This window comes from Trichosurus vulpecula, chromosome 4 (assembly GCF_011100635.1).
Source record: "Trichosurus vulpecula isolate mTriVul1 chromosome 4, mTriVul1.pri, whole genome shotgun sequence".
Lineage (NCBI taxonomy): Eukaryota > Metazoa > Chordata > Mammalia > Diprotodontia > Phalangeridae > Trichosurus > Trichosurus vulpecula.
This window is the reverse complement of record NC_050576.1, coordinates 161561911-161582294: the sequence shown is the minus strand read 5'-3', so window position 1 is coordinate 161582294 and position 20384 is coordinate 161561911. Positions and strand designations below refer to the sequence as shown.

Sequence of the window (20384 nt, the reverse complement as noted above, 5' to 3'; positions counted from 1 at the left end):
GTGTAGTAGAGGGAGCATTGAATGTGAAGTCAGAATACCTGGATTTGAGGACTGGGTGTGACCTTGGGCAACCTCAGTTTCCCTATCTGTAAAATGGAGAGACTGCTTACACTGTCTGCCTCATCAGGCTGTTATGAGGCTCACACAAAGTAATGAATGCAGTCATTCTGTCAGTAAGCATTTAATGAGTGTCTGCTTAGTGCCAGGCGCCGTACTAAGTGCTGGGGATACAAAGAGTCCCTGACGTCGAGGAGTTCACAGTCTAATGGGGGAGACAACACGCAAACAACTGTTTACAGACAAGATATGCAGGGCAAATTGGAGATAATCAACAGAGGGAAGGCACTAACATGAAGAAGAATCAGGAAAGGCTTCCTGTAAGAGGTGGGATTTTAGCTGGTACTTGAAGAAAGTCAGGAAGGCAGGAGGCAAAGATAAGGAGGGAGAGAATTCCAGGCACTTTAACTATAAATCAATGTATAAATGAATTAATGTTACTGTCGTTATTAATATTATTATTATTATTAATCAATACTTCCAAAGGTCCATGACTTCACTGGTTTGGGTACTTCCTCTATCAATGCAGACAGCAACCCCTCCCTGGTAGTCTTATGAAACAATCTCTGTGGATGGCCAAGACCAAAAATTAATTCATCCCCTAGTGACTGAGCCTCACAGAAATTGGCTGGGTCGGTCCTTGGACAACAGACCCAGATTCTATTTCTTGGCTAGTATTTACAAAGCATTTCCAACTTAGTAGGACCTGCCAGAGCTTCTACACTACTAGAACAGCTGTTAAGAACTTAGGATCTCACCCTCAGCATGATGAGGCATTGAACTATTAGTAATAGTAGTAATGACATCATAATGGCCTAGGAATAATGATGTAGTCATCATGCTTCTTCTTCTACAGAACATGTTCAGGCTGCCCAGTAGAGAGTATCCCACCCTCTATCACTAGCTCCTACTCCTTGGATCCTTTCTGACTGGTTGACTCTATAGCTTAACCACCGACTCCCATTCACAGAATGGGAGGGCCAGGGGGGCTCATTTTCTGCCTGGGGGGAAGTGTGGTGTCTCCAGTGAATTATTTCCCACAGCCCAGAAACCATGACAACCTCTTAATATATTCCTTTCCCAGCCCCAGCCTAGAGCTGTAACTCATCTATTTCCTATCCAGGCCTTGACAAGTAAATATACACCGCTGGTTCACCTTATATATGCTTCTCTTCCCCTTTCCTACTCTGCCCTCATGTATATTTGAAATGGAAGGCTCCCATTCCCAAGCCCACAGCTAACTTTCCCTAGGCAGGGCCAGTGTTAAGGATAAAGGAGTAAAGGACCACATTGTGGATACCTCTCTTCCTTAATTCAGTTAAATTCAATAAGCACTTATCTAATAAGCATTTTTATGCCAAGTGATGAGAATAGAAAGGCAAAAATGAAATAGTCCCCGTAAGCTCCTCAAGGAGCTTACATTTTAAGGGCACGTAGAGAAGGAGTAGATAAAATACATACAGATGAGTAAAGTACAAAATCTTATATAGATATGTATTGTGTGCATATATATATATATTACATAATGTATATAACTTTGTTATTGTTGAGCCGTTTCAGTCGTGTCCAACTCTCCGTGACCCCTTTTGGGGTTTTCTTGGCAAAGATACTGGACTGGTTTGCCATTTCCTTCTCCAGCTCACTTTACAAATGAGGAAACTGAGGCAAATAGGGTTAAGTGACTTGCCCAGGGTCACACAGCTAGTGTCTGAGGCTGGATTTGAATTTTGGTCCTCCCAACTCTAGAGCCAGTGCTCCATCCACTGTGCCACCTACCTGCACATTATATATAATGTCATAGTATATATATAATATCATTATATTATATGTAAATACATATGTAAATATATACATATACAGATACATGCACACATATTATGGGGAGAGAGAGAGAGTGTCATATCAGGGATAGAACATCATAGCTGGAAGAGACCTTGAAATTATCTGGTGCCTTATTTTACTTATGAGGACAATGATACCCCCAGAAATAAAGTGACCTTGTTCAAGGTCATCCAATGGTGGTTCTGGAAGTAAAATATAAGTCTCCTGGCTCTCAATTCTGGCCTTAGAGCTTCATTCCTTTAAATTAACAGGGAATAGTGAGTGTCCCCATCACTAGAGGATTTCAGGCAAGGGAGGCTATCAGTGCTTTTGCAGATTAGATTCATCTGTTAGGTTAAGGTTAAACTAGATAACCTGTGAGGTCCCCTCTGGCTGTAGTTCTGGGATTAAGGCTTTGATTCCTGCTGCCGTATCCTCCCAGGAGAGCAAATACTTTAGTCTGTTCTTGGACATGCCTACTTTTGCGTGTGTTAAACCTTTCTTGAAAACACGTCTTTTATTAGAGGGGGTCTGGTGAGGGTGTTTGTTGTTCAGTTGTTTCAATCGTGTCCAATTCTCCATGACCCCATTCGGGGTTTTCTTGACAAAGATACTGGAGTGGTTTGCATTTCCTTCTCCAGCTCATTTTACAGATGAGGGAGCTGAGGCAAACAAGGTTAAGTGACTTGCCCAGTAAGTATCTGAGGCTGGATTTGAACTCAGGTCTTCCTGACTCCAGATCCAGCACTCTAAACACTTGACCACCTAACTTATTAATAAATATTTATTGAACACTGTGTGTACAGAGCTCTGTGCCAGAAGCCTAGGGAAATTAAAAAGTTTCTATAAAACATGGTCCTGGCCCTACTGGAACTCAGTCTGGCAGGCATCATCCCAGATGGCTGTAATCTACAACATCCCATGAGAATGGCCTTAAAGAGCTACAAAACAAAATGCTATGTGAAGTCCAAGGGGGTGACAGTGGTTGGTAGTGTTGAAGGAGCAAGGAAGAGATCCTAGAAGACGTGGCATTTGATTGGACATTAAAGAGTCCAGTTGAACAGGTAAAAAGAGGTCATTCCAGGCTTACAGAGCAATGTGGATATAGGCTCAGAGAATATGTGTGGAGTTATGGGGAAAGAGATTATTCAGTCTCCCTTCCATCCTCACCCCCATTGCACCCCCAAGCATTGATCTCCCCACAGAGCCTCTCTCTGCCATGGTGGCTGCCTTTGCCTTCAAGTCTGGCCAGGCTCCTGCCCTTCGCCTAAGCCCTTGACTGGCCTTGTTCCCTCTCCTGTGCCCCATTAGTCAGTCCCTCTTCCCTGACCCTTTCCCAAAACATCTATAGCCTTTGGTGGTCAGCCAGATTCCTACTGACTACAGCCAGGGCCTCACCAGCCTTTTGGACCCCTCTTATGGTGGTGGTGGTGGAGGGAGGGGGAAGGAAGATGGGCCCTTCCCCCCAGAAGCCACAGCTGAACAACAGGCTGGGCCTGGCCTCTATGGAGAGAAGAGAGGGGGGAGACGGGGGATAGATTTGGTCTGGGAACATAGCAGCCCCAAATCCAGGGCACTAGGCAGGGAACTCAGTCAATGACATTTGCTAAACAGCCAGGGGCTCTTGGCAGGAGCTGTGTCTTTTTCCACTTTATTAATTCTCTTCAGAAGGAATAAGCTGGGACTGGGAGATAGCTGCCCTTCCCCCCGCTCCCAGCCCCCTCCAGAAGGCCCCAGAGCAAGACAATGCAAGAGTTTGTACAAAGAAGTCCCAGACTACCAGGGCTACAGAGGTGTCTTCTCATCTCAACCCCTCCTAACAGAGGCAGGCAGCCAGCCATTAATTCAGTAACCATTTCTTAAATATCCACTAGGCTTCTGTTGGAAAGGGAGAAGGGGACATGGTCCCTGCCCTCCTGGAGCTTACAGACCAATTAGAATGAAGAAATAAGACACAAAAACATAAGTACAGTACAATATTATTACCCAACAAGTATATTAAAGAAGCACAAAGTGCTGGGTGAGGTCTGAAGGGAAAGAGCATTACCTGTAGGGGAAATCAGGAAAGACTTTCTTGAGGAGGCAGTATAAAGGAAAGACAGGAAAAAAGAAGTCAGAAGTAAGAAATCGTGTTTAGGGATCACCTTAGACATCATAAAGCCCAACCCGCTGTTGCCACACTACACCTGTATGCCCTTAGATGCTGCTCATCTAAGAATTAGCTAATTTAATGTTATTGATAAAGGGATTGAGGCTTGGTGAAATGTACTTGGGGTGAGAGAGGCAGAGGGATAGAAGAGTCCAGTTTGGCTGGAGGATATCATACACATTGGAGAAGAATACAAGATAAGACTAGAGAGATCTGATGAAGCCAAACTGTTTCTAGAGGAGACAGTGTGATGTGGTGGTTCAGTGGATAGAGCCCCAAGCCTGGTGTTAAGGAAGACCTGAGTTCAAATTCCATCTCAGATACTCACTAGCTGTGCGACCCTAGGCAAATCACTTAACTGTGTGTCTGTTTCCTTGTCTGTAAACTGAGCTGGAGAAGGAAATGGCAAATCGCTCCAGTATCTTTGCCAAGAAAACCCCAAAGGGGGTCACGAAGAGTTGGACACAACTGAAAAACGACTGAATGAAATCCGATGACTCCAGATCGTTTCTAAGGGAGACAATGTGATGTGGTAGAAAGAACACAAGATATGGAGTCACCTTTGCCTGCTGTGCAATTTGGGCAGATCACTTAACCTCTCTGGGCCTTTTTCCTTATCTATACAAGTCAGGGATTCTTAATCTTTTTTGTGTAATGTCCCCACCTTTGGCAGTCTGATGAAAAGGCCCATGGATCCCTTCTCACAATGTTTTTAAATGCACAAAACAAAATACATAGGAATATAAAGCAGCCCCCAGGTTGAGAACTCCCTTGGTAGATGATCTCTCTAAGCTCCCTATTCTTCCGTATTCTTTTCACCATCCCCTAGTTCACCCAATGTGGTATCTTTGAGAGTTAATAATACATTATTTTTCTAAAAGTCTAATCTTGATCCATCTGCTGTAGCTAAAAAAAAAAATAGCCCTACTGAATGTCCCTTCTCCAGATAAAATCTCTGAAGGGCTATCTCCTGTTCTGCTCTGTTTCATGCTTATGCCTTGTTTCTCTTCCTTCAGTAGTCCTTAACAAGATCTTCGTGCATGCTGCTTAGTTCTAGAATCCCCCTGAATCCTCAAGCCTTCCTCCACCACTGAATAGGGAAACAAACCCCCTTCTTTCTTCTGGCTTGGCTGCAGGGTGACCCTAATGGAAAGAGCCTGGCAAGATCTTTTGGCTCTGGCTTTACTTCCATTGCACTGTGACTCTAAGCAGATTATTTCTCCCTTCTGGATCTCAGGCTGTCTGTGGGAGGGCTACCTTATGCATAGTAGGTGCTTAATCAATACTTGAATTAGCCCTGCTGAGAAGGTACAAATGGAATTAGCCATTGGGCAGAGGTTAAGGCAATCAAATTCAATTCAAGCATTGATTAGCACCTACTGTGTGCAAGACCCAGTCCTAAAGGTTTTGGATTAAAAAACACAAAAAGCAAAATGGTCCCCACCTTTAAGGATTTTACAGTCTGCTAGAGAATCATTCCATTTGCACCAATAAATATAATCTGAGGAGACAGCAAACTAACTAGAGGAATCAGAAAAGACCTCATTAGGAAGTTGTACCTGCAATGAACCTTAAAAGAAAGTAAAAATTCTGAGAGGCAGAGGTGAGGAAGGAGTGCATTCCAAGCAGGGTGGAGGGGGGACAGCCTTGCAAAGGCAGCAAGGCAGGGATGGAATGATGAGTTTAGAAGCAGCAAGTATCACAGTTTGGCTGCATTACCGAGTGTGTGAAAAATCTAAGGTTCTCCTTATTACATTCACCCTCGATTGCCTTCCCTAGTGGAAGGGGAGAGGCCAAGATTAAGATTAAGGCCAAATTAAGAATTTACTGTGGATGTTTCATAATGGGAATCAGCCAAATGAGGGTAATGGAAGAGCAGTCTGGAAGATTATGATTGTTGTTGTCATGCAAGTTCTTCTCTTCTTCAGGTCAATGTATTCTCGACTGTCGAATATGGGAAAATATAGTCCTAGAGGCAGTTAATACCCCTCAGATTCTCTCTCATTTGCCCCCATGGTTCACCCTGACAGAGATCGACCTCTGAGCATCCACCTCTCTCATTGTAGAGACGAGGAAACTGAGTCCACGAGATGGGAAGTGATTTGTTCAAGGTCACAAAGATATAGGGACATGGAAACATGTCTCTTGACTATGGGTTCAGGGTTCTTTCCATTGGACTGGAGAAATGATTGTGGGTAGGAGGAGTGAGGAACAATAGGAAAAAGAAAAAAAGCAAGAAATGCCAGTCTTCTGGGGAACAATAATGAAATTTTAACTAGAAAATTGCTATAAAAGAAGGATGTGAATTGCCTGCTAATTATACGCATAGATGGACATGGCTCTCTGAAGCATTTCTTGCTGCTGCGTTTGTCCCTTGGGACCACTGTTCCTAATTCTCTCTACTCTTGAAGAGGGGAGGAGAGTTGGAGAAGGGAGGAGGCTGGGATCTCAGCCTCTTCTAAAAATATCTCACAACCTTACTAGAGACAAAACCTTCTCCCCCTTTTTCTTCTGCTTGAATGTCTCCCAGGGTCTTTGCTTTAATAGGCTGAAGGGCTGAGAAAAGCAGCTCCCTCCCAGCCCTGCTGAATAGCCCTTTCTTCTGAAAGGCCCCATTCATTGATGCTGCTATTTGGCATGGGAATCAGGGGAAGGGGAGAAGGGGGTGAGAAGGGGGATGGAGGATCAGAGAATAGCTTTAGGCCTTCAATGCAGAATCTAATGGCATTCAGGTGGTAGTGTGGCAACAAATTTGGACATCCAGATGGGAAGGCTGGGGGAAGGCATCAGCTCCCAGGCTGTGAGGTGGGGCCTTATGCCAAAGCAGAGACCAAAACAAACATGAAAGGAGTTGGGGCATTCAGCTTAAAGAAAGGATGTCTGAGGAGCATCTGAATAAGAAGAAGGGGAAGGTGTAGGGTGGGGGGAGGGTAATGTAAAGCACATGCAAAGTATGGAAGAAAAGAGGTTTGAAGCCTGGCTCCACCCTTTCCTGACAAGCAGTGTGACCTTGGGCAAATCGGTTCAACTCAGATTTCTCCTCTGCAAAATGGAGAGATTAGATTAAATGATCCTGGGGGCTCCTTCCAGCTCTCTGTGATATGATGACCCCCGTGAATAGCATCACCAAAGAATATCCGATTCAGACGGAAATAGGAGAGCCCCTGGATGTTCATGTCTGAACATGATAAAAAGGGAACAGGCTTAAGTGGTAAGTGGGGGGAACTTCAGTCAGACATCAAGATCCTCTTCCTGATTGGTCACAAGACACTGGAGAGCGTGATCAAGAGGAACCAAAGAGGTCTTCAGCTATAGGAGACACTCCACTATGTCTGAAGTGGTTTAAGGTTCATCTCTCTCTAATGCCAAGAGGAGAAACCAGATGAATTCTGAGGTCTCTATTAGGTTTTAGGAGGGCAAGTCACCCCCACCCAATCTTTTTGTTTTTACTTGCCTAAAGTGAATTGAACTGTGAAGTACAGTGAATTGTATCCTGAAGGATACAGGGTGTCCCCAAAATCTTAGTGCACATTGAAGCTGCCAAAGATTAAAATAGCACTAAGACTTTTGGGACACTCTGTCTAGGATTGAATATTTGATGTATCTAGCTATTTTGTTTTCCAAAAAGTTAGGTTCAGATGCTGAGTTTTAGCACAGACTAGCGATCAACCTATTTCACAGCATCCTAGAATTTAGAGCTGCAAAGAAACTGGTTCACTAGTTCAGTTTCCCACTTAGTACAGAAGTATCTATAGCAAAGGGTTCTTAACTTGAGATCCATGGATAGATTTCAGGAAGTCCATGAATGTGGATGGGAAAAATGAGATGTTCATTTCAACAGAATTACCTCATTTGTAGTCCTCTGTATAACATTATTCTGAGAATCTGTCCATAGGCTTTGCCAGATTCTGCCAGAGTGGTGCATAACATTAAAAAAAAAAAAGTTTTATGAACCCCTGACTTATAGCCTCCCTAACGTATTGGTATCTACCCACTGCTGTCCTTCAGGTTAGGGCACTCACTGCCTCCTTTGGAAGGAGAACTGGGCCTTGATCCAAATCCCAGCTCTGCTCCTTACTATCTGTGTGACCTTGAGCAGGCCTCTTCATTTCTCAGGGCTTCTGGAGGTCATTCCCAGTGTCCCCATCCTCAGTCTTATGTGATGGATGTTATTAGTCCATTTCTAGGAATCTCTGACTCCCTGCAAGGCTCATCTCAGATGTCGCCTCTCTACTCTTCCCCAATTATTAACACTTTCTGCCCCTACACCTCCCCCCAATCACTTGGTACTCATTTAACATTTCTTTTTATCTGTGAATATCTGTGCATATATTGCATCACACATATAGAATGTCAAATTCTTGAGACCTGGGACTATTTTTCCCCATGCCTGCATCCCCAGCACATGCTAACATTGAGCCTTGTACTCATTAGATGTTTATTAAATACTCATTGAATGAATGAGTGACTTCTCTGGCCTTCTCCTTCCCTTGGAGAGATCCCTTGCCCATAAGGTAAAGACCAAATCCCTTAGCCTGATACCCAATAATAATAGCTCATAGATAGATATATGTGTGCATGTATGTGTACACATGTGTATATGTTTGTATGCTTATGTGTTCACACATAAAAGAGGGCATATGTACAGTATATGTATAATGGTAATATATGTATGTGCATTATGTATACATCCCTATATGTATTTATACATATATACCCACTTGTGTATATGTAACTGCACATGCATATGTATGCATAAGTACATATGTGCCCACTTATGTGTCTGTACATGTTTATTTATGTACATAAATACCCACTTTTATATATACACTTGCATCTATACCTACTTGTGTGTATATATACGTATATGTGTATATGCCCACTCTGTATATACATAGATAAAGTTATGCATATATATATATATATATATGCATACATACCCACTTAAGGCTTACAAAGTACTTTCCTCACAATAACCCTGCACGGTAAATAGTTCACATAGTTGTTTTAGCTCTATTTTATAGAAGAAGAAACAGACTTCCTGAAGTAAGTGACTTGGCTAAGGCAACACAGTTAATCTTTGTCCAAGTCAGGCCTTGAAACCTCTTCTCCTGGATCCCAGTCTTTTTACACTATACCATGTTGCCTCTCTAAAAACTGGAGAACCAGATTATGACAGTAAGCTCTGCTAGATGTCGACACTTCCCATGCCAACAATTGAGTTGCCATGAATATTTTTGCAGAGATCTAGAACACAGGCATTCATGTTTATAGGGAAGAACAGTTAAGAAACTCACAATTCTCCTATTTATGCTTTAGTGTATACTTTAGTTGAAATGTTAGTTGACCAATCAGTCCAGAAACCTTTATTAAGTACCTACTGTGTGCCAGCCAGAGCCACATACTGTGCAAAGGAAAGCAAAACAAACAAAAACAGCCAAGAAGAAAAAGAAAAATTGTCCCTGCCCTCAAGGAACTCACAGTCTAATGGGGGAGACAACATGCTAACAACTATGTACAAGCAAGATATATATAAATACACACACACACACACACACACATACATATCAGGACAAGTTGGAAACCTTCAACAGAAAAGGCACTAGAATGAAGAGAGATTAGAACAGTCTCCCTCTAGAAGGTGGGATTTTAGCTGGAACTTGAAGGAAGCCAGAGAAGGCAGGAGATACTAGAGTGGTTTGCCATTTCCTTCTCTCATTTTACAGATGAAGAAACTGAGGCAAGCAGGGGTAAGTGGCTTGCCCAGGGTCACACAGCTAGTAAGTGTCTGAGGCTGCATTTGAACTCAAGAAGATGAGTCTTCCTGACTCTAACCACTTACCCACCTAGCTGTATTACTTATATATGTAAATGTTGAGTAAAAGCTATTTTTGGCTCACTCCAGAAAAGATTCCCTGTTTAAAAAATAAAAAGGACAAAATTTATCACTGGGAAAGATGAGTATTGTGGCCATAAATCAGAATGACATCATTTAAGAACAGGTAGGAATCAGATTGCCTTCTGTCTGGCAGAGGTGGGAGGGAAGGGAGGGAGGGAGAAAAATTTGGAACTCAAAATCTTATAAAAATGAATGTTGAAAACTATCTTTACATGTAATTGGGAAAAAATAAAATACTACTAAGTGCAAAAAAAAAAAAGAGAATAGGAACAGATTAGTCCAAAACATGTCCTCCCTTCCCCCCCTTTTTTTTTACACGTGAGAAAACTGAGACCCAAAGTAACTTCTTCAAGGTCATATAAAGATCATGTAGTAAATTACTGGAAGAACTGGCATTAGAACTCAGATTACCTCATTCTTTGTCTCAGTACCTAGCACCTAATAGGTGCTTGATAAATATTTGTTGAATTGAATTAAATTTCTGGACTAGAATTTTTTTAAGGCAATTGGGATTAACTGACTTGCCCAGGGTCACACAACTAGTAGTGTCTGAGGACAGATTTGAATTCAGGTCCTCCTGACTCTGGGCCTGTGACCCCCTTTCTAATTTAGAGAGAGCTTTACATCTGTTATCTCATTGGACGCTCCTAATAGCTTTGAGAAACAGACAGGGCAAGTATTAGCTCCATTTTGTAGATGAGGAAATTGAGGTTCAGAGAGGTCAAATTACTTGTCCAAGGACACACAGCTTAAAGTGGCCATGCTGAGTTTGAACTCAGCCTCATGGCTCTAAGCCAGGTGCCTGCCCCTCTATACACCATGCTGCCTTCAGAGTCTTTATAGGTTTTACTACAATTCCTCATGAAGACATTATAATGACAAAATGAGAGAGTATACGTGAAAGCAAAATGCCCTGGAATGCCAGAACTGGAAAAGACCTTAGGGAGCATCCAGTCTATGCCTTCAGTTGCATTGTCAATTGATAAGCATTTTTAAAAGTGCCTATTGTGGGGCAGCTAGGTGGCGCAGTGAATAGAACACCAGCCCTGGAGTCAGGAGGACCTGAGTTCAAATCGAGCCTCAGACACTTGACACACTTACTAGCTGTGTGACCTTGGGCAAGTCACTTAACCCCAATTGCCCTGTCTTCCTCCCTCCAAAAAAAAAAAAGCATCTACTGTGTGTGAGCTGCTGTGCTAAGGCCCCAAGGAGGAGCAAGATGGTCTAGGGGCTTGCCAGGTGTAAATATTTGCCATCTGAGCTTCGTCACCCAGGGGCAAAGCACCAACAGCCCTGCCCTGGTTGCAGAAAGGCTCACATTTCCTGGTACTTTCCTTTCCTCACTATAGTCCTGTGAGGTGGCTAGGGCAAGTATAGGGGAGGCCCAGAATCACATAGCCAATGAACTGCAGAGCCCGGACTCAGACTCAGGTTTTCTGAGTTCAGTGTTCTTTTAACTACCCCATGCTGACAGGGCACAAATTCTAGCAAGCCCTACCCAACTGGAAAGGTGTCAAGTTTGTTCTAGCAACAGATGGCGAATCTATTGTTTGAGGACTAACCTAGATATAGAAAGGACCATCACAAGAGGTCTGGCTATTGGACGATGACACTTCTGGACCTTAGCAACTCACAAAGCAATCTACTGGAGTGTGCAGGAGAGGCTGTGATCTGCAGACACGGAGGGAACACCTCCACAGATCAAATAAAGGGTCCTCACACTCTCATGACCCTGTCTCCTCTCCTTTTCCGTCTCAGTTCTGCATTTCCTTTCCTTTTCTCACACTTCTTGCCTTTTTACTGAGTTCCCCCCTCTATATTTTATTGATGATTTTGGAGAAACATTTCCATCCTTTGCCCAACAATATCTCACTCAATGTAGAATTATCTATCCCTTGTTACATAGAAGTGTAGTTAAGGGAAGCAAACTGATCCATTAATCATATATACACGAGTACATTTTTCTGCACCTGGAGTCTACCATTTATTTCCTTATTGAGAGAAGGGAGGTATCATTATCAGTCTTCAGAAGTCAAATGGTCATCGCGGTAAGCTGATTTTGAGTTTTATGTTTTAAGTATTGCTTTGCCTTAGGCAGTCATTGTGTGTACCATTTTGTGAGTTCTGTTTATTTTGCTCTATGTCAGTTCACAAGAATCTTCCTAAGTGTCTCTAAATACTTCGTATCCACAATTTCTTATACAGTTAATTATATGTTAAATTCATATACCCAGGAGTGTGCTGATAAATGTTCAATCAGCTCTTGGGGCGTTGGAGGAAGGAAATGTATACACAACACACTTTTAAGTTTAATCAGAGAAAATTAACATTTCCGATATCACTTTCTTAGGTCTAGACAATTGACAAAACAAGCCCTAATAAATCAAGCCCTAATTTGTAACATTTGCCAGAGGTATAAATGCTCACACTGAAAACTTAACAGTCAGCTCTCCAGAGGCAGTAGGAGCTTTGTTCAGCACTCCCCTGCATATGCCATGATTTGTTTTGCTACTCTCCAGTTGATAGGAACAAGCTTTGTTTCCAGTTCTTGGTTACCAAAAATATGAATATTTGATATATGTGGGACTTTTTCTTTTCTTCTTCCAAGACTCTCTTCCAAGTCCTCTGTACCCCTCATATTCCTTCCCCCACACTCTCTCCTCACATTTGGTCTCCTCTTTGCAGAAGTGTATTAGCAGAGGGGAGCTGCAAGTATCCCTGTCCTACCAGCCGGTGGCACAGAGAATGACAGTAGTGGTCCTTAAAGCAAGACACTTGCCAAAGATGGATATCACCGGTCTCTCAGGTAGCAGCTATTTACTCCAATCAGCCAATGGGTTTCTAAGCTCTCATCTCTCTCTTCTCTGTCACCTTTAACTTTTACCCTTAGCTTATAGACATCTCCCATGTTTCTAAGAGGGAGGTAGCACAAAGTATTCTCCCTGGAGTTGGAATGAATGGGCAGGTGGCCAAGACACTCTGTGATGTGCTTGCTGAGTGTTGCAGCTGTCACCCACAGGGTAACTAGGTATTTACCTAGAAGCCTGTGTCCTTAAAAATGCTGCTTGCTATGAGGGCGCATACTCTGGTGAAGTTATTCAGTTCTGGCCCATTCCCTTAGCCCCTTGCCCTACTTATGGTTCTGACCCTAGATTTTCAGTCCATCATTTACCCAGTCAGCTAATACCATTTAGTGGATAGGTCCTACCCATTTTCTTCAAAATGCACTTGGCAATAGAGATCTAATTTTTTTTTCTTTTTAAACATTTTTATTGGTATATTTTACTTTTATATTACTTTTGTTCCCAGATACATCCACCAACACCTGTAATTATCCATGAAGCCATCCTTTCTAACAGAGAAATGAATCCACACATCAGCTGAATCTGACTGCCTATGTAGCTGACCCTTAGAGTTTTAAATTTGGATGGCATGTTAGGGCTTATCTAGTCCAATCCCCTGCTTCAAGCATGAACGCCTTTCACCATATCCCTGATAAGTGAGACTCTGGGGTTGGGCACCACAGCTATAATCCCTGCCTTTGTGGCAAATAAGAGAGAACTTTGTCATAGGTCTGTCTCTCTTTTTTCTGTCTCCCTGCACTGCCCTGGGCACCCAGATCCCTACGTCAAGATGAACCTCTATTATGGCAGGAAGCGCATTGCCAAGAAGAAAACCCACGTGAAGAAGTGCACTTTGAATCCTGTCTTCAATGAGTCCTTCATCTACGATATCCCCACTGACCTGCTGCCTGACATCAGTATTGAGTTCCTCGTCATCGACTTCGACCGCACCACCAAGAACGAGGTGGTGGGGAGGCTGATCTTGGGGGCCCACAGTGTCACAGCTGCTGGTGCAGAACACTGGCGAGAGGTCTGTGAGAGCCCCCGCAAGCCAGTAGCCAAATGGCACAGTCTGAGCGAGTACTAATCCTGACCCCCTCCCCTCCAAAACCCAGGGGGGGAGGTGGGATGGCAAGAGGATTGGGGGGGGGAAGGGGAGATGATGGAGAGAGGCGGACTCAAAACCTCATTTTAGTCATAGAAGAAACTTTCGTACAAAACGCAACCCACAAAGGACACCTCATACAACCCCAGCAACAGATTGGTTCTTTGGTTCCTAGCAATGATGATTTTTTTTTCCTTTTACAAGGCACTAGAAATTTAAAAAAAAAAAAGGAAAAAGGAAAAAAAATGAGGAAAAAAAGAGTGAAAGACCCCATACAAGTCTATATATAACAATGTAACCACATAATTGCATGTCTAATACAAACTGAAGCGATTAGTGTAACTTCCAATACCAAGTTACAGATTTTAATCCATGAAAAAGTCATGTTCCGTGCTGAATTGTTTGATGAGGTTCACCTGAAACTAGCCTCTCTTTACCAGGCTTCTCTGGAGGGTGTTGTGGTTTGTTTGGTTGGTTTTTTTATTCAAAATTTTGCCGTTCAACACCTCATCTCCTCATCTACCATCTTGATCTCGGCCTCCTTTCTGGCCACTTCCCAGGGAATGGGAGAGATCCTTGGCTGCTGCCTAACCAAGGAATGAGCCAAAAGCTAAAAAAGTCTGCCCTCAGCCAAGAAATAGACATGGGGCTTCTCTTGTAAAATAGAAAGGATTATATTTTGTTTCGTTTTGTTTACCAATAGAAAGAAAAATCTAGCTAAATGAGGTGTGGGAATGGCTGTCAGATACTGTCCCTTTTTTGCATATAGGTAGCAAAACACTAGGGCTTGCCCTGGTGGAACTTGGGTTTGTGACACAGACAGACTTCCCCATAAGGACCATGGAGGTGTTAATTCAGAGGATCTCTTGTGGCAAAAGGGGGAGGGGGAGGGGGAGGGAAGGGAAGGGAAATCCAAAGGGCCAGGACCCAAAGAGAATGCCATTGTCTTGCTATTTGTGTAATTTGTGTAATGGTCCCCAAATACCACATTCAGCCTCTTTCTAAATGAGAAAGATCGGGGAAGGGAGGAGAGAAAGACACCTATCTGCCCATTTTGCTGCTATATACAGAAGTCATCCATTGGTGGCTGGACTAAAATCTGACAGTGGTTTAAAGGGATAGATGGGTCTTTGGTTTTTCTAAACATTGTCCAAGGAGTTTCTTTGGAATGGCCTAGAGCCTTACTTGGAAGTTAACTTTTGTTCTCTAAAGGAAAATATTCTCACAAATTACTCTTCCTTGAAGTTTCAATGATGGCCCTTAGAAAGAAAATGATGGTGATGATGCCATAAAGGTTAGTAGTAAATGCTCACGTTCCTATAGTGCTTTCCAAGTCAAAAGTGCCACCCTCATCAAAAAATGTGTTGCCACCACTCCTGGATTTCTATAGCACCTTTTCCACCCTCCCCCAATCCCCAAAGGTACAAAGTTCATGTATAAACTCACTGAGTTTCAAAACATCCCTGGGAATTGGGGAGTGGGAGTAGTTTAAAGATTGTAGTCAATTTCTTATATATGGTGAAACAAGGCCTCTTGAGAGATTCAGCCACTTGTCCAGAATCTCAAGGCAAGTCGGTGGTGGAACTGAGAATTTAGGTCTCTTATCTCCCAGCCCAATGATCTCTCCCTTAGTTTTGAGATGGTTTAAAGACTCACCTCCCCCTGGGGATAGCCTGAATATTAGTAGAACACATAATGCCACATAGGGCATCCCTTGGCCTACAAAAGTGACAGACTAAGCCAGGCCCCTGAAGATTATCCATCTATATACCAATGAGGTATCACTACACTTAAAAAGTTCTCCCCAGTTTGCTTCCAAGGAGGGCTACAGAAAAGTCCAGTAGTTTATCAAAGATTATACAACTTGCCTTGAGCCTTCCAGGTAGCTCTGCAGATATATTAAAAAAAAACCAAAACAACAAAATCCTTCCACCTTACTCCTCCCAGAAGAATAAAAAAAAAAATCCTCTTCTTTTTTTTTTCAATCACTCTCTCTTGAAAACAAGAAGATTTGAGTATGTAGAAAGATAACAAGAGTGCCCCTTCCCACTCCAGCATTCTAACTCACACTTCCTCCAACCTTTAAGTTGTGTTTGGAAGATGAGTCTCTGTCCTGTGCCCGGAGGATTGTAAATACTGTATCATACGTAGGAAAAAATAATTTTTTTTTGTTTTTTAAAAGCTCACTTTGAGATAGTTTAATGTAAATCCAACAGGCGCGTTTTGAAGCCCGTTTAGGAAGAAATGGAAATGGTTCCTCTTCATCGCCTTAATGCCTAAAGATCAGAAATCCCTGAGCATCCCCACTTCTGTTTCCTTCCCAGAAACAATGCAAAGCATCTGGTGGAGATAGTTGGGCCTTGGCCCAGCTGTGTGTGTGCCTCTATAGCTCCTCCTGACATAAGTTTGGGAAAACTGCCTCTCCCCTTCCCCCCCTACCCCTCCACTCTCCCACCTCCCCTGGTAGCTTTATTCTTCCCATCCTTTGGATCTCCTGAGTAGTGAGTGGGTGGGGAGGGGATAGGGGAACAGTCAGTAGTAACTGGGGTGGGGGGAGGAGGCTGACCTCCTTGACTGTCTTTCTCAAAGAAAGACAATGTTGGGGATAGGGGTGGTTGTACCAGGTTCTCCCCACCTACCTCAGGCCTGATCCATTGGTGACCTTGACTTTGTTGACCCAAAGTTTCATAGCTGGCTGTGGTCCTCTGGCCCATTCCTTCCAAGGCTCACTGTCAGGGCAGAGCCAGAGGACTGTTTCCTCCTAGGATTCATTTGGTAGGCAAGAGAGTCACAGCCTCACTTTTTTTTTTTTTTTTTTTTTGCACAAGACTCTCTCTCTAGAGGTCAGGAATAGGTTTGGGAAATTGTCGTTTGTCTTTGGAGGCTCCCTTCTAGGAAGAATAGAGCTTTTATCAGCATCAAAAGCCCCTTCTAGAGTGGTTCCTTTTTTCTAGCTCTTTTTGGAGAGGAGCCACCAAGAGAAATGCCCCTATGGAATTGGAATAGAGCTTGCTCCCAATCCAAAAAAAACAGACATAATTGGTTTTCCGGACAGAGACAGCTTGTTCAGGGGAGGGACTGAGGAGGGCAGGCTGCATGTCCGGGAAGGCTCTCACCATCACCAAGGTAGGGACACTGCCCTCACCACAATCCCTCTCCAATGTGGTCTTTCTTTACCTTGTGTCTTCTCTTGTAAAAATGAAACTCAGAAACGTCTAAAACAATTAAATAAAACTGTGTCAAGAATTTTAAAAAGAAAAACACAACAAAAAAACCCAGAAAAACATCTAACATGAACTGTGTGACATTGCATAACGCTGTGATGCTAACTCTACACTATGTAACGCTATCTTGTATGTTGGATTTGTTAATGCACAGTGCGCGTGCAGAATAAAGACTGATTCACATTCAGCATGGCTGTCTCTCTGAAACTGGGGAAATGAAACAAAGTCAACCTTTAGGGGGTCCACCCCACAACACTATGAGCTTTTCTTGCTACAGGAGGTCAGGTAAGACCAGGAGACCCCTCTAGATACCCTGAGATTTCTAGGCTGTTGAAGGGGAAGAAAGTCACCTGAAGACAGTGCTGCTGGAACCCTCTAAATTTCCAACCCCACAGCAAAAATCTCCAGGCCCGACCCAAGTGATGCCTCCACTCTGGTCTCTCAGTTCTAACCTTGGATGGCGATTTTGAGGAATATGACCAACAGGGCAGCCAGGTGATGAAGTGGATAGAGCACCAGGCCTGGAGTCAGGAAGACTCCTCTCCCAGACTTCAAATCTGGCCTCAGACATTTCCTAGCTGTGTGACCCTAGGCAAGTCACTTAACCCTGTTTGCCTCAGTTCCTCATCTGTAAAATAAGCAACGCCCTCCCCCCAGTCTTTGTCAAGAAAACCCCAAATGGGGCCACGAAAAGTCAAAGATGGCTGAATAAATCACCAAGTGGTAGGGTGGGAAGAGAACTAGACAGTGTTGGAAGCCTTGTGTTCAAATCCTATCTCTCTTGTTTACCACCCGCTGGGGAAAACAATATGTAAACAAATGAACAAATACAAAATGATTTGATGCAGGAGAGAACATTAAGAACTAGAAGAATCCAGAAAGCCTTCTTGTAGAAGTGAGCTTCAGAGAAACCCCAGGGAGTCTAAGAAGCCAAGAAGACATGGGAGCCATGCTTAGCTCCTCTGCGCCTCTCCAGGCCCAGGGATGAGTATACCCAGCCCTGGATAATCTGTCAGGTGGAGGATGAATTCAAGAGAGGTCCGAGGCTAGAGGCAAGAGATTGGTTAGAAGGCTATTGCAAATGATCCAGGAGAGAGGTGATGCAGGTGTGAACTAGGAAGGTGGAGGCAGTGGGAATGGAGAGGAAAGGAGGAGGTGAATTTGAGAGATACTGTAGTCCTGTCATCAATCAACTGGTAGCTGTTGTTTAGTCGTGTCCTGACTTTTCACGACCCCATTTGGGGTTTTATTGGCAAAGATACTAGAGTAGTTTGCCATTTCTTTCTCCAGATCTTCTACAGATGAGGAAACTGAGGCAAACAGGGTTAAGTGATTTGCCCAGGTCACACAGCTAGGAAGTGTCTGAGGCTAGATTTGAACTCAAGTCTTCCTAATGCCAGGCCCGATGCTCTATCCACTTTACCATCTGGCTTCTCCTCAATTAATAGCATCTGAACTAATTGGGTGTGGGATTGGAGAAGGAGTTATATAAACTCTTTAAATAATTTTAGAAGCAGTAGGGATTTCCTGCAGGATTCAGTCAGCTACTGACATTTTTTTTCCTTTTAATATTTCATTTAATTATTTTTAGTTTTCAACATTTGCTTTCATACGATTTTGAGTTCTAAATTTTCCCCTCCTCTCTCCCTTCCTCCCTCCCCAAGACAGTGTGCAGTCTGATATAGGCTCTACATATACATTCATATTGAACATATTTTCACATTAGTCACGTTCCTCATGGGAGGAACCATGGGAAAGAACAGAGAGAGAGAGAACAAAAAGTATTTTTCGATTTGCATTCAGACTCCATAGTTCTTTCTCTGGGTGCAGATAGCATTTTCCATCATGGGTCTTCTGGAATTGTCTCAGATCATTACATTGCTGAGAAGAGCTAAGTCTAACAAAAGTGTTGCTGTTACTGTGTACAGTGTTGTCCTGGTTCTGCTCACTTCACTCAACATTAGTTCATGCAAGTCTTTCCAGGTTTTTCTGAAGTCCTCCCGCTCACCTTTTCTTATGGAACAAGCTATTGACATTCTGGGAGAAGTAAGTCTTTTAGTTCTGTATACCCTCCTGCCGTTATATGGGTAAATGCCGCTGTTTGGGCAACACCCAAACCCCTCCAAATTTGGCCTGGTCTCCCGAGAACTTCAGACACCATGATAGGTACAGATGCGAGAGCACTGAAAATGAGACCATAATTAATTTAGCGATGACTGGCCCCTTTTTAAGGGCTTGGGACCTGGTAGATAATTTACCTCAAATGATCTGAGCAGCTCTGTCTTAACTACTGTGATAAATCCTAATTAATCTCTAGTCTTCTCCAGTTCATCTTCTATGCAACTGCAACATTGGTTATTTCTAAAATGTAGATCTGACTATGTCACTCTCCTACTTAAAAACCTTCCATAGCTCCCTATTACCACAAAGATAAAACTTCAAAAATCCTTAGCCTGGAATTTACAGTTGGATTCTTATCTATGTTTCTGATCTGAATTGGCCTTTTAACTGTCCCCAGTTACGTGACACTCATTTCCTGCTTCTGTCTTTACACAGGCAGTCACCCTTCTCTGGAATGCAGCCCCTCCTCACATCCTCCTCCTCTTAGAATCTCTAGCTTCCTTTCAAAGCAGAGGTCAGCTGCCCCCACTACTCGTGGCCTATCCCGATTCCTCTTAATTGTGAATGTTCTGACCTTCTTGAAATTACTCTGCTTTTTAACTTATCTGCATCTAAGTTGTGCCTTCCCACTCATGGGATATAAGCTACTTTAAGGGCAAATATCTTTTTTCTGTACCTAGCATAGTGCCTTGCACATAGTAGGTGTTTAATAAAGTTTTGTTGAATTGAATGTTTATAGGATTCCATCAATTCCATCAAAAAATGATAATGGACATTTTTATGTCCTAAAGGTTTGCTCATCTTTTTGGAATCTTACCTGGGAGATAGGTATTATACTGCTATTATTATCCCTACTCTGCTGATGAAGAAACTGTGTGCGGGGTTGGGGGGTTGCTTGACTTGTCAAAGGTCATACTGGGAGTAAAGGGTAAGGTGAATATTTGAATTCTTGTCCTCTGACACCAAAGCCAGTGTTCTTTCCCCCACCTTGGATTGCCTAGATTAAATTTTCCTAAGGGCCACCAACAGGTGTGTGGAATGGGGAATTTAGCCGTGATTTGCATGCACCAACACATACCAGCTATTTCTCCCCAGATATTGATTTTAAAGTACAAATGAAATTACTGCTGCCCTAGAGAAGGCCATTTGTTAATCTTCTCTCCTC

At 43.1% G+C, this 20384-nt stretch overlaps 1 protein-coding gene across 1 annotated transcript in view; it reads left to right on the top strand.

Moving 5' to 3' along the window:
- Nucleotides 1-17285, top strand: part of SYT11 (synaptotagmin 11) — a 31633-nt gene extending 14348 nt beyond the window's left edge. Inside the window, exons 3-4 of the mRNA XM_036757750.1 lie at nucleotides 12612-12735; nucleotides 13546-17285. Coding sequence (XP_036613645.1) covers nucleotides 12612-12735; nucleotides 13546-13856 — 435 coding nt within the window. The 3' untranslated portion in view covers nucleotides 13857-17285. The remainder of the gene's footprint in view (nucleotides 1-12611; nucleotides 12736-13545) is intronic.
- Nucleotides 17286-20384: the final 3099 nt, after the last annotated feature.